Source organism: Chrysoperla carnea, chromosome 2 (genome assembly GCF_905475395.1).
Source record: "Chrysoperla carnea chromosome 2, inChrCarn1.1, whole genome shotgun sequence".
Taxonomy (NCBI): Eukaryota; Metazoa; Arthropoda; class Insecta; order Neuroptera; family Chrysopidae; genus Chrysoperla; species Chrysoperla carnea.
The window spans coordinates 6,083,611-6,097,490 of NC_058338.1; the positions used below are offsets into that span (position 1 = coordinate 6,083,611).

Here is a 13,880-nt window from a genome sequence, read left to right on the forward strand (position 1 = left end):
CAATGTTAAAATATTTCTCTACAAATAAAAAAAAATTTAACTTAATTATATGTTAATTAGACTAGTTATTACGCTTTTTAAAGTTTAATTGCATGCAAAATAATAAAATTACTACGGTTTTTTTGTTTAGATAATTTCTACGAACATACACACATACACACATTTATTAAGGGTTACGTTCTGTACCATATTTTGAGTGGCTCACATTCTTTAAATCTTCTAGAAAAAAATTTCTTCGAACATCGAGCTTACTTATTTCTTTCCAAAAATAATAAACTTTTAATTCTTGGTTTTAAACAAATGTTGTTTATTTTTGAAAAGTAAAGCATCAAGACTTTCCTTCTGTTTCGGTTTAAAAAATATTTCTGTTAAAATAGTCAAACTTTTCAGTGAAATGGAGAATAAAGCTCTATACTGGATTCCACGATTATAGCAATCTCGAATCTACTTTTAATGAGTTTTATCGTAATATTCTTAGAGTGAAAGATTGATCACGAGAAAAGGGTTAAAAATCAACCCAAAGTTTTTTTTGGCAGACAACCAGACACGCAGACACTACGAGTTAAAAGAAACGGAGTAAAAATAACTTCGAGCAGATGATGCTTTACCCCAATACAAACATGGGAAGAGAGCTTCATAGTCATCTGCTAAGCCTAGCGCCTTAGATCCATAAATTGTGATGATGACATCGATTTGGGACCATCCATAAATTAGGCCACACAAATTTTATGCTTTATTGACCCCTCCCCCGATCTTATCACAGGTCCTCCTCCGTTCTTGTCACAGGCTCCTCCCTTTGGTGTGACGTCACATATTTTTTAATTTTATATTTAAAAATAAATTAATTAAAGCAGCAGTTTCAAACTTTTTTTTCATTCAAAAAATATTTAATAAAATTGATAAAAAGTCGTACGGTGGCACTTGTCTGACAGACAACGGATTCGAGGAACGATAGGACTTGACTCTCCCTGGCCTTGGTCCCATGATGTCACCTTTTATGGATTACCTCCAATCCCCTTAACGAGCAATTTATGTATGGCTCCTTACGTAGGATACCGATTTTAGAGGCAAATTGTATAGAGAAAAATTTTAGAATTTAGGAAATAATTGATCGCTCTTTAGACCTTTATGTCCTTTATCTATTATCGTAATCGAAGTACTCAGAATTTCTTGATTCCAAAAATGAAAAAAATATGAGTCAAATGGTAGCAGAACGTTTTTTTAAAAGTGTTTATATGTGTAACAGAGAAGCGTAGCATTCAATTTGCGTACTTTTTTTTATTCAAAAATATGAAAGCACAAAATACTGATCTCAAAAATTACTTTGTGTCGAATATTTTATGATTACCTTAAAGTGGATAGTACAAATCTTGCTTTATGGAATAAAGCGAATTCAAAACTAAAACATAATAACAGTATTAGGAATAATTAATGTTTAATTATCTAAAATTAAAAAAAAAAAAACTAAAAAAGTGATAGGATAGTTGACTGGTCCTCTTAAACTTAAAGGATTCATATCAGCATCTCTTTCAAGTAATATTTTATGGGTTTAACTGTTAACAAGGGGGGTATAAGTAAATACGGGTAGTAATTTTGAAAGATCAAAATGAATGTATCAATCTCTTTTGGAATCTTAGTATTTTGGGTCTTAGATCACCTAAACATCTATAAATTTCAAAATATATTTTTCAATGTGAAAATTGAAATTTCTTTATAGTCAAACGGCCAGTCACATTGATTGGATATATTTTCAAGGTCCAGTTTCGACTGGGAAGAGAATTATTAAATTAGATTAAAATATAATGTAGAAACATAACCACAGAATTTTATGTCAAATATATTGAAAAAACAGGGTGCTTTTTCAAGTTGACATATGCTTGAAGCTCGATGAATAAATTTAACCGAAGAAAACGCTTCAAACGAATTTCAAAGGCACAAATCTTATACCAGCATCGAATTCGTTCTAAATTTGCAGGTTCAATTAAAACCTCACTCTGATTTATAATTGACAAATATTGGTTGAACGCATTAAATTAGAAAGTTATTCTTTATAAATAAGCAAACGGGTGATCTAAGACACGCGAAATAATACACATTAATCTTATCAGATTTTACTTGCATTCTAGGACATTCGTTAGATTTTATAAATCTTTCTTCTCTTTCTTACAGACTCCCAATCTATTTATAAGGAAATTTGAAAGGATTCTTATACGAGCTGATATATCTACAGGTGTTAATTATTAGATGTGGAAAACTATGGGGCAGTGTTTTTTAGGGTGACAAAAATCATATTAGTCAAATATCTTATTTATTATTTAAAAATTCACGAACTGTTTTAGAAAAACATTTATAAAATATAAACATGCTTCTTGGTACTAAAACCCTAGACTAATCTTCTAAGAAAATATTTGTTTAATTAGTGAATTAGAGATGATGACGTAATGAAAATGGAAAAATGACATGATCATATTAAATTTGTAAAGAAGTAAATGATAGGTTAACGATTTTCGATAAATTAAAAGCTGAAGAAAAATTGAATAATTCGCATATACTGCCATCTAGAATCAATCAAATTAACTTAATAAAAGACGAAATATAAATTTTCTTTTGTGTACCTTCCTATTGATATGTGATTACAAAGCTCTAAGTTTCTTATTAAAGGGCAGTTAACAAGTGTTCAATAGAAATAATTGTTGAGATAAAATGCAATTTTAAAATTTTAGCTATAAGAAGAGAATCCGAAGTGGCCCTTAACTGGTGATTGTTTTTTGTTTTTATGTTTCTTCGTGTAGATTTTTGGTATATTAAAGTGCGAAATACAGTAAAGTATGAAATCATTCTAAAATTTCTAAAAAAGTCTATATTTTTCAACAAATTAGGTCGTGGTCAATACTTCCTGGGACATCATGTCTTACAAATATCAATTGGTATACGCATCATTTTCGGGTTAGTTGTCTGGATAGATAACTTAATACAAATTCCTCAGCGAATTGTAGATTCTACAGCCACTGCCCTTCTGCTTTCCAGCAATTAACACCCTCAGTAGTATCTCATTAATATCTATTTAGTTAAGAAAAATCAACAATATACTCTAGGATTCATTGTGACGCAAAGATCCGCTACCCCTTTAACCATTTGAAGCTGTTCAAGAAAATCAAAAGAAATATAGTCTCCAACAGGTTTCAACTCCGAGAGGTCGTATGACCCAGGCTGTCCTTGTACAGTCATGTTATATTGCATATAGCGGTCAATGGAAAAGAGTAATATTTCTGGAATGCATCCGATTGCACTCTGACCATATATTTTGCCTGGCAGTACCACAAGTTCGATCCTCTCCCCACTTAATATTCGTCTATCTTGGGATGGTTTCAATCAGGAGTAGCTTGCGTTTCGTAAAGGATACCCCTGGCTGTTTAGTGATGTGGAAGACCTAGTCTTATTATTTCGCACTTTAAGTAATAATTTTTTTTTTAATAAATATTACTTATCCACTTTAAGGCCACTTATTTACGACTACTTATTATCTGTATACTTAAATACATTCTACTATATACTTAATCACATTTAAAGCTATACAAATAAAATAAAAACATTAATCTACTAACCATTGGAAATAAAAGTGCTAATTCAAAAAATAAATACAAATAATTACTAAAAAATCAAAATCAAAATAAAATCACATGAGCCAAGACGAAGAAAACAAATCATCCAAAGATTTTATAAAAAAATCTATTTTATATACTTATTTAAAATAAAATAAAATGATTAATCAGCTTTGACTTAAATAATAAATTAAAAAATAATAAAATAAATAATAATAATGAAACATTGTGCATCCCTACATTCAAATTATTTCAAGGCCAGTTTATTTTAATGTTTGTGATATTTACAAAATCATTTCTATGGAAATGGAAATCCAATAATATTATTCAACTTATTTTATGAGAGGTTTTAAACCCGATAATCTTAGTCAAAATAAGTGATCCACCTCGGAATCTAACGCAATAAGCTGAATTTTTGTGCAAACCTTAATTTTGATGGTACAAATGTTGTCTTAAAAGTCACATATGATCACGCGCGCGCTTCGTTAGATATTCAAGATCAAAGGTCTCGAAAATCAGCCTTCCATCGTATTCACATTTATTATAAAAGTTGTAGAGGATAAAATTTTCTACAAATTTTGCCTGAAACTTTTTTTTGTATGTTGAACCATTTTTGAAATAGAGGGCGCAGAAGGTGTTGCGCCTTAATGACTAATTAAGGAATAAAACCGCATAATAATCTGGAATTCACGATTGACCCTGTCTATTATGCGATTTTTTTACTTATGGTAAGCCATATCTATTGTTTTCATATCTCTAGAAAAGCAAAAGATGATAAGATGATCAAATGAAATATTTTCTGTAGTATTTATTAGAAATATGAAATTTAAAGCTCGAAAAGCTCAAATACAAAGCTTTAAAAGCGGTTTTTTTTTTTGCAATATCACAAACATTGTACGTATTTTTAATTTATGTAATACAATCCGTTTTGTTTTTCATAAAAAAATTAAAAATGTATTTATTTAAATAATTAAAAAATTGACTCTTACCTTTTACTAAAACGTGAACTAATTTTCGAAAAAAATGACGTAGGTCGTGTTGAATGTGGTGAATCACCACCAGCCATTCCATGGCCACCATACATTCCACCACCGCCTGGACCACCCATTGTATTATTTCGCGCTCGAGTTTGACCTGGAAATTTTTGTTTTATATTAATATTTCATCATTTTTTAAAATTGTACAGTTATTATTACGATAATGTACACACAAATTACATAAAAATTGAGGGAATATAAAACAGACCAGAACCCCAACCCTAATTTTAGGTTTGTCGTCTCACGACCGAACTTTCATTTTTCTTCAGAGAAGGTTGAATTTTATTTAGTTATTCAGTTATGGAGTAGAGTGAGATTTTCATTGAGCTTGAACACATCCAACATTTTTCGCTTGAAGCATTTTTATCGATAAAAGTTATTTTTCGAGTTTTAAGCATATATCAACTTAAAAAAGCACCCTGTATATCGCTAATAATGACTTCCGGATATAATGACCATAATTCTGAATGTCATCAAACCGAGTTTTGACAATTTGAAACTTGGCATATGGCTTATTATTACAAACAACTTTTTACATTTATTGGGAAAATATTGGGAAGGAAGTAAGTGTACATGATCGTAAACAAACTGCTATTTTTGTGGTTAATTTGACTATCTACTTAAAAATAAAGATCATATCAAATTAAAATTTACAAAGAAATCATTCTTGTACCGTTAAAATATAAAATACACACACTGAACTAAATAAAACAAAAATTTATGACTTAACGGAGGAGTTTATTTTTGGGCATAGTGTCACATTTTGAAAAGGAATTTTGTGTATAAAAAAACATGCCCAAACTAATTTGATTTGTTAGAAGATGTTTAATAATAATCTGAACCATTCTGAGGAAGACAAAATAATACTTAACAGAATCTGAATGTTATTTAAAATCTGCTGTTCATCGTTTATAGGCCAGGTATCAGAGGAAATAGGCATGTTTAATGGGGGCAGTTCCTTGGAAATACTTTGGAATAATTTTACTTAAAAATCATTTCTCGCCAGAATCTCCGAAAAAAGGTCCCAAAATTAATGCAAAAAGTAAGAAGTTTCGTTGATACTATAAGCTTTAAAGTTTGGCGTCAGTGGTCGCGAGGATATTGGACTTAGAGTTAAACAAATTTTAAAGTTAAAAGTCCAACGATGTTAATCCCGTGATTTGAGCGGTAAATTATGATCTAATCTTCCTGAAATATTTGAGTTTATCTTTTCAAAGTCAATCGTTTCGAGATACGTTCAATCAATAATCCCTATAGCATATGGATCCCTGCTACAACGGACACCCATTTTTAGAAGCGTCTAGGAATTTAGGTATTCACAACGATAATTATACTCTCTGATAAATGACCTATTATTTTCAATTATACGTCTGAGATTTCTGTCCAGCCAATGAAAATTGACAAAAGGACTTTTTCTGATAAAATATACATTTAAAAATAATTGTGTTTGGTGTAAAAAGCAGCGTGTTTTGTGTTTAATTTTGTTACGTTTAAAAATTACCGACAATACATATGAAATTTTAAAATACCCCCTCTACCCCTCTCTGTTAAACTTTAATATTTGATACGTAGCTCGAAGAAAAATGGTATATTAGATATGTACTGTCGGTTATAAACTTTGTACTAATATTTAATCATAATATTTTTCGAATAACCTTATTAATCGGGGTGTGATGAAATTCAAAGGATAAACATTGATTTTTTTTACATCAAGTGAAAATTGTTTTTTTTTCGCAAGCACAAGCAATATTTATAAAATTTACTGGTGATAAAAAATCTATACAACATGGCTATGTAATAGAAAGAAATAAAGAATAGGAATATCTTTTTTATTTGAGACATGCATTTAGCCATTTTAAATAAAAAAAATAAAAATAGTAAAAGTAGTAAAATTATTCTTATGAAAGCTGAAAAAATATCCTTATATATCACAATGCACAAAGAATGCAAAGCAATACTGTCTTGAATTCGATTTTCTAATACTAAAATTACTTTAGAAAGAAAGTTTACACAAAAATATATAGCGAAATATTAAAACTGATAAAATTCGAATAGTGGTAGCCCTAGGGTTGTGAGACTGGTACCCCCGAACCAGAAGCAGTCATAAGAAAACGTTACGCATCTCTTAATTTTTTTAATTTTACGAGGTTTTGACAAGTGTTAGTTTGTCTAAGCATGCACAAAAGGGCGAAAAGATTTAATACGAATAAGATTTTATTTATTCTGGGAAGGAGCACCACATAAAAATCTCGCAACATTCTTTAAACTTTTTAGGACCACCCCTAAAGTCGAATATGAAAATAAAATGATTTAAAACTTTTTTACTTTTGTAAATTGTGAATTCGAATAATACTAATTACAGAGATTTTCCACTAAATATTAAGCCTTCCATATTTTTAATTTTTGTTCAGCCAATTGATTGTGTTTTAGTAATTCTGTTTTATCAAGAAAATTTTAATTATAATTGTTCGTAAGAAAATCGGTGTGTGAGTTTAATCAGTTGTGTAAGAGAGTAAAATTCATATTTTTAGAAATCATAATCGAGTAAACAGGTGCTGACATTTCAAATGAAGCTTTTTTTGAAACTTATTGCTCAAACTTAAGAGGAATAGAAGATATCTTGCAGGACGAATATCTCGAATTTTAGATTTTCTAGAAAATTGCGGCCCAAAGGCACAAAAAGGCACAAAACTCAAATTCGTTTGACTATTAGATAAATATTTTCAAAAAAATTGTTTGAAAACCACCTCCTTCGTATGAGATTTTGGTAACTCCTCATTTAGTTGTCAAATGAACTGAATTTTTATGTCTTTTAGGTTTCCTTTACTTTATTTATTAAAAAAATAGAAAATTTTTTGATTTCTGGGTGTTTTTTAAGAATATCGATGTAATTCCAAAAATTAAGCACCGGTAGAACCGAAAAAATTACGAAAAATTTATTTTTGATTTGGGTCAAAATCATCTTTTAAGATAAGTAAAATCCAAACACATACAAATTCACTTTAATGTTGAATAGTTTCCAAGATTTTTCGAAACTTCTCTAATTCTCACAGAAAGTCAAAGCCTGTATACAAGACCATACATTTTGATTACAACAAATAACGATATAATTTTATAATTGTTAATGTGTTAATTTTAAAAAATTCATCGCATCGGGGTGCAATACTTGTATATACAAAATTTTATATTACAAAATAATTATTTCCAAAAATTACCAAAAAAAATTAACGAACAAGTTGAAAAAAATCCAAAAATTGTTCAATTGTTTACAAAATGAATCAATAGTTTATGAAAAACATGCTATTTGTTGTTCGAAATATTTTTTAACTTTATTTCTTGGATATTTGTAACGTTATTCGAAGATTGAATCGAATTCTTACAACTTACAACAAAAAATTGAAATCAGGATATCAGACGACAGACAAAAAAGGATGTCAATATCTTAAATTTCTATCCATAGTCTTATTAAGCGTATTTAGGAAGTCAAGAGTTCTGCAATCAATTATAGTCAACACCTTGTATATAATCGGGCGTACGTTACAGCGGTTCTTACAACTAAGACAGTTTGCACAATTCAAATCACTCAAATTAAAATCGCAATTTGACTAAGATCTGCTTGAATTTGTAGAATGGGTAGATCGAAACATTTTTACAAAGTATGCGTAAAAATTATGTTAAATAACAATAACAATTATCCAACAAATAAAATGTTAGGTCTGGGGCCTAATAATGTTTGAAAATCATTTCACAACGGCTGGAAATTTGAAAATCAAGGTTGCTCATAAAGTTATACTTCTTCGGTAATAAAAAATATAATAATTTATAAATAATGTAAACAAATAATACATACTTCAGTTAACTTATCTATTGTGTTCGTAGATGACACTTTTTTTTTTATCTATTAATCTTTGTCTATTGTGACAACTTCAGGATGTTATAAAAAACTTTCACTCTCATCATTTTTTTTCATAACTTCAAAAATGCAAAAATCAATTTATCCTACATACGAATAAATAAGTTCCCGTTGGTCGTCACCTTATTTTTCATGGTAGTGGTGATTGACGGACACCCTGTTATGTGGAGCGTCGGATAAAATAATTTTTGCATTTTTATTCAATTATCCTTTTATTTAAATATCGTCTTTAATGAAAAATCAACAAATTTAAATTTTCCCGAGCAATTAAAAATTTTTCTAATCAACTTTGTCATGGGAAAAAATAGTTTGACACGACTTAAATACTGTTAAATACTACGCCTGACCCCAGACCTATATAAAAATATTCTATTTACGTAGATTATTTATAACAATCATCATCAATCACACTGAACTAAATAATGTACTAAAATAATAATTATGAAAAATGATTAATTAAAATCAATATAAACAAAAAAATTAAAAAATTTCAACAAAATCCAAAAAAAAATAAAAATATATCATCGATCAGAAGAAGTAGATGTACAACAAAAAATTATAAACGTACTGTTATCTTTTAAGTCTAGTGATTTCCCCCGATTAACAGCGGATCCCGGGAATATTCCTGCTAACCGAGAGATTTCTCAAAAATAAAAATGATATTATAATTAATTTTTTGTTTTCGAATTATATAATAGTTTTTGTGTTTTATATAAAATGTCGAATTTCTTTTTTTATATATTTTATACAAATTAAATTTTATGTTTAAAAAATATTTTAATCCTTACCAGAGTGAAAAGTACTCCTTGATGGTACATTCCGTGGGAATGGAGGCTGCCTTGTACTATTTACCACTGGTGATATTGCGGCCCTATTTACCACAGAACTAAAAAAATAAATGTTTTTATTGAGTTTTTATTTTTTTACGAAAATAAATATTATCTAATGCAACTGAAAAATTACTTCTGAAAATTTGTTTTGTCTCAAAGTAGTAAAAATTTTAGTTTCAAAAAAAGTTACATAAAAAATTAAAATCAAATTACTTATCAAAAACTTTAAGTGAAGACAATTCAAATTTCCTTGGCAAGTAGCAAAATACATTTCTTTGTTGCTATGATAATTATGGTGTTACAACATTTGAATATGGTGCAAAAGAAAATTCAAAAAAGAAAATGTTAATAAGAAGAATGAAAATTATAACGAAAAGCGAAATAAAAATTATATTGATTAATAATAAATGGATGGATGGTTATTACCTTTGTCTTAATGGATCTACATTTGGGTCTGGATTTGTAGCGGCACTGATAGACGCGGATTTGACGTGTCCTTTAGCAGGTCGCAGAGAATCACTGGCAGTTGTACTGTGCGATAATAAAGCAATACATGCATACATGCGGTTAGTTCCTTGTTTGTTAATTCATTTTAATAATTCTAATAATATTCCAATTATTTTGAAAATTCATTTAATTGATCGAAATTTGAAAAATGACATTCTCTTTTTAGTTTGGTAAAGTGTGGGGGCCGTAGACTAACTAACACTCCATAGTTTTTAGAAAAGAAGGTAGTTCAGGTGATAGCAAAAACATCTTGAGATACAGACGAGCTTAGAAATTGTTAGAAATTTCAGCCGAAAAAGATTTAAGACGGCTATAAGTTCAATTATGTACCCCTCACTAAATCCATCAATTTAATGAAGAAAAATGACGAAAATTCCATAGAAATTGAAACGAGACTCTAAGACACATATTAAGGTTCTTGAAACTGATGTAGATTATGAAGAAGAAACGGGCCACTTTCATACTGGAACTTTAATATTTTTCTACAGTATCACATTATTTCCTGTACCTCCTTTGATCAAACAAAGGTTTAGGAATCGATAAAGCCGAATCGAAAAATGAAGTGATACAGGGAACTATGATATTACTTGTCTTACAAATTAAATAAATGGAAAAATCGGAGTATCGTTTGAAAAATTGTGTCAAAAAGAAGAATAACACTTGTTTCAACTTATTTATTAATTTGATATTCTTAAAAATGATCCTCTTTTTCTTTACACAAAATTTTAAAAACCCCCGACATATTTTTCGGGTACGAAAAGAGCCTTCCTTAGAGCTTTCTCCAAACTGATTCGATTTTGAAGATCATAGCCTGTTTTTTAGTTGTTTTGGGTACGGAGAACTGGTTTATCCGTTTAGGCGCTACGATGCCACAGACAGACAAACACACATACACACGTTTTCTTGGTATATCGAAGACTCAGATATAACTGCAAAGAATTGCAAGACTATGATAGACGGGAATGAAGAATATTATTAATAGCTTTTCTTATTATGTTAGATAATTACAACATAGTTTTTAGAAATTTTTAAAATGATTACTGATCATGCTTTTAAGCATGTTAGCTTGATTACTTAGAATTACCACCACCAAAGAGTAAATTTAAAGAGTTCAATGTCTTGTTAATAGAAATTATAGCTTAGCTTATTTTAGGGTGAAAGAAATACATCAACTAAGAGGGAATTTTCTCAGAAGAAAAATACCACAAAAGGGGATAAAATAATTAAAAGTTGGGAATAGTACTTAATATTTTCACAATATAAGTATATACTTCGTTCACGGAAAAGCTATCTCTTAATTTGTTAATTTTAATTTAGTTAAGATTGTTCTCTCAGTGAACGAAGTATGGGTTTTATTAAAATTTTTAAGAAAAATAAAAAGTAAAACATACCTCGTATTATCACCCACTGCTAAATTCGTTTTTTCGTTGGAAGCTGCTTTTGAATCGTAACTAATTGTAGATCGTCGTCCTACACTTCCACCACTTGTAAGCGTTTTATTTGTGCCTCCCGTTGCTGGTTTACCAGGGGTTGTCGTTGTTGTTGTTGTTCGAGGTTTCACAGGACTCGATAAACCTTTATTAGAACATCGGTTAATAAATAGTATCCTCATTAAAAAATACTAACGCAAAATTTAATAGAGCGAGTTAACAATGATTTAAAAGTTTAAGGTTGTTTATAGAGTTTAGCACATTTCAAAACTGTGGCCACAATATTATTCACTCTCTATGCGCGCAGATTCTGAACAACTCTAACCAAAACGAAATAATAGAAAATAAATAGTAAAAAACTTACTTGAATCTATATTTCCTGCACTAATTTTCGGCGTGGCACTGGCAGGTCTTGTTGCTTGCATTCTTTGAGTATTTTCTTTAATCGTGGCACTATCAACTGTATTTTGTCGTTTAAAACCAGACACTGTTTGTGGCACAGCATTCGTTTGAGTACCCGATGTTGAATTATTATTTGTCGGTGTTCCACGTAAAGTTTCACCACCACTGGATGCCCTGAGGGCAAAATATTTTAATGAAACAAATTCATAATGAAAATAATCTAATGTTTTCCCATCAACAAATTTTGAGGGAAAATCATTAGAAATTAAATCTTTCATAAGAATGAAACATACCGACGACTAGGCTTGGCATTACTTGCAGACGTCGACCGTTGTACGCCTCTGTGACTTGGGGATTGGACGGTTGAGGTCGCATTTGGCATACCTGTTTGTCCAGCACCACCAGCAGCTGTATACCGTAATGATAAACTTGATCCACTTCTTGATCCATCACTTTCCGGCTGAAAGATATTTTAAATATTTATTAATATCTTGTTAATTTTAAAAAGAGACCGTTCGTGTATTATGTAAGTCAGTTTAGAACGATGAACATTATATTATTTTTTGTTGACTCAAGAAAGTTACGAGGTGATCCAATTTCAGTTCCAAGGAAAATTTAAGAATATTTTCAACAGTTTCGCAAAAATAGGAAACTCAAATTGGATCACTCATTATAATAAATTATCGTTACATAATACTTCGTATATTTCAATAGCATTCTACAGACAAAGTCTGTGGGGGAAAATTTGTAAATTACTTACATCAGTACTTTTTCGACCCAGCAGTAAATACGTTGCAAATACATCGTCGTATTTGGCTGAATCTAATGACGCTTCAATATCACTCCTATTATAACCCAAACAAACTAGTGCCTCTGTAAAAGAAAGCAAATACATCCACGGATTATAAATGACATAATGAAATTGTTGACACTATAACATTGACTGCAACTTTAGTCAGTAATAAGTTTAATATTATTTTTCAGATCCCAATTGTTAAGGCCAAATTAACGCCAATATCTAAATTGCAAAACATACATCCTATTGGGATACCTAGCACGAATGTTGTCGCTATCAATACGACCGTTTTGCCAATTAAACTACGATGTGTTAATTTTTTCTACTATTATATTTTCTAGCTTTGTTAGGCTAAATTATTAAATTGTATAATTCTGGAAGAAGTTAGTAAAAATGAAATGTTCTGAATTATCGTGAATTCAAACGATATACATCGGATATATCGGTATCCTTCTTTTTCTTATTTAGAAAGAGAAAGGCACAATACATGGAAGTAGATTGAACAAACGAAAAAGCATTATATTTTGTTAGTAGACATTTAAAATTCTAATAGGACAGGATACGGTAAATGGTCAATCTTCACCTATTTGATAATCAGATGAGACATATTTATTTGAAATTTTATTGATTTATAGATTTTCATAGATTTTCTATCGAAAAGTGTTCATTACTATTTTTATTTAAATTAATTTTAATCAATTTTTTCCATGAACAGTTTTTTGCAGGTAAGCCTATACCATTATTTTCGCAATTAAATTATATTTCTTCTGATACCAATTTAATTAAAAAATAATGGTATAGGCTTACCTGCAAAAAAGTAGATCATGGAAAAAATTGATTAAAATTACTTTAATTCAAATTAACCATGGACACTTCTCGATTAAAAACTATGATATAGGAGTGTTTAAAAAAATCAATAAAATTTCATAAAAAATAAGTCTCATCAGATTGTCAGTTGGGTGAAGATCGATTTTACTCCGTCTGTTAGACCATAATTGCTAATTTCTAGTTAAATCTAAGCAAAAAAAATTATGTTTTTGTAAAAAACGTTTGTTAATTGTTAAATTTATTACTGAGTAAATGTTAACTCTACAACATTTCATGCTTTTAGAATGTAACAAAAATATTTCAAATATTTATTTTTTACGTCAACAGCTTTACTCTCACTAAATTTTATTTTGATTTTATATTGCTAATCATTTAAAAGATACCACGTGACATAGCTGTAAGAAGATTTTTAAGTTACGAACTTTTAGAGTCTATTGAATACAGAATACCCTCTTAAGGATGTATAAATGATACTAAAAGTTTCTTCGTGAGCGAACAAATAAGTTTGGAAACACAAACCTTTTTTTTTTGAGTC

At 29.5% G+C, this 13,880-nt stretch overlaps 1 protein-coding gene across 9 annotated transcripts in view; it reads right to left on the reverse strand.

Moving 5' to 3' along the window:
• The window catches only part of LOC123292321 (serine/threonine-protein kinase MARK2-like), a 109,114-nt gene that overhangs the window by 8,667 nt on the left and 86,567 nt on the right, over positions 1 to 13,880 (reverse strand). For 7 of the 9 annotated variants that reach the window (XM_044872937.1, XM_044872943.1, XM_044872934.1 and 4 more), the window contains 7 exons: positions 12,482 to 12,594; positions 12,015 to 12,181; positions 11,684 to 11,895; positions 11,281 to 11,464; positions 9,809 to 9,913; positions 9,341 to 9,438; positions 4,592 to 4,736 (listed from right to left, as the gene is read on the reverse strand). In XM_044872937.1, the coding sequence (XP_044728872.1) occupies positions 4,592 to 4,736; positions 9,341 to 9,438; positions 9,809 to 9,913; positions 11,281 to 11,464; positions 11,684 to 11,895; positions 12,015 to 12,181; positions 12,482 to 12,594 (1,024 nt within the window). The remainder of the gene's footprint in view (positions 1 to 4,591; positions 4,737 to 9,340; positions 9,439 to 9,808; positions 9,914 to 11,280; positions 11,465 to 11,683; positions 11,896 to 12,014; positions 12,182 to 12,481; positions 12,595 to 13,880) is intronic. The other 2 variants (XM_044872935.1, XM_044872938.1) reach the window with 2 other exon arrangements.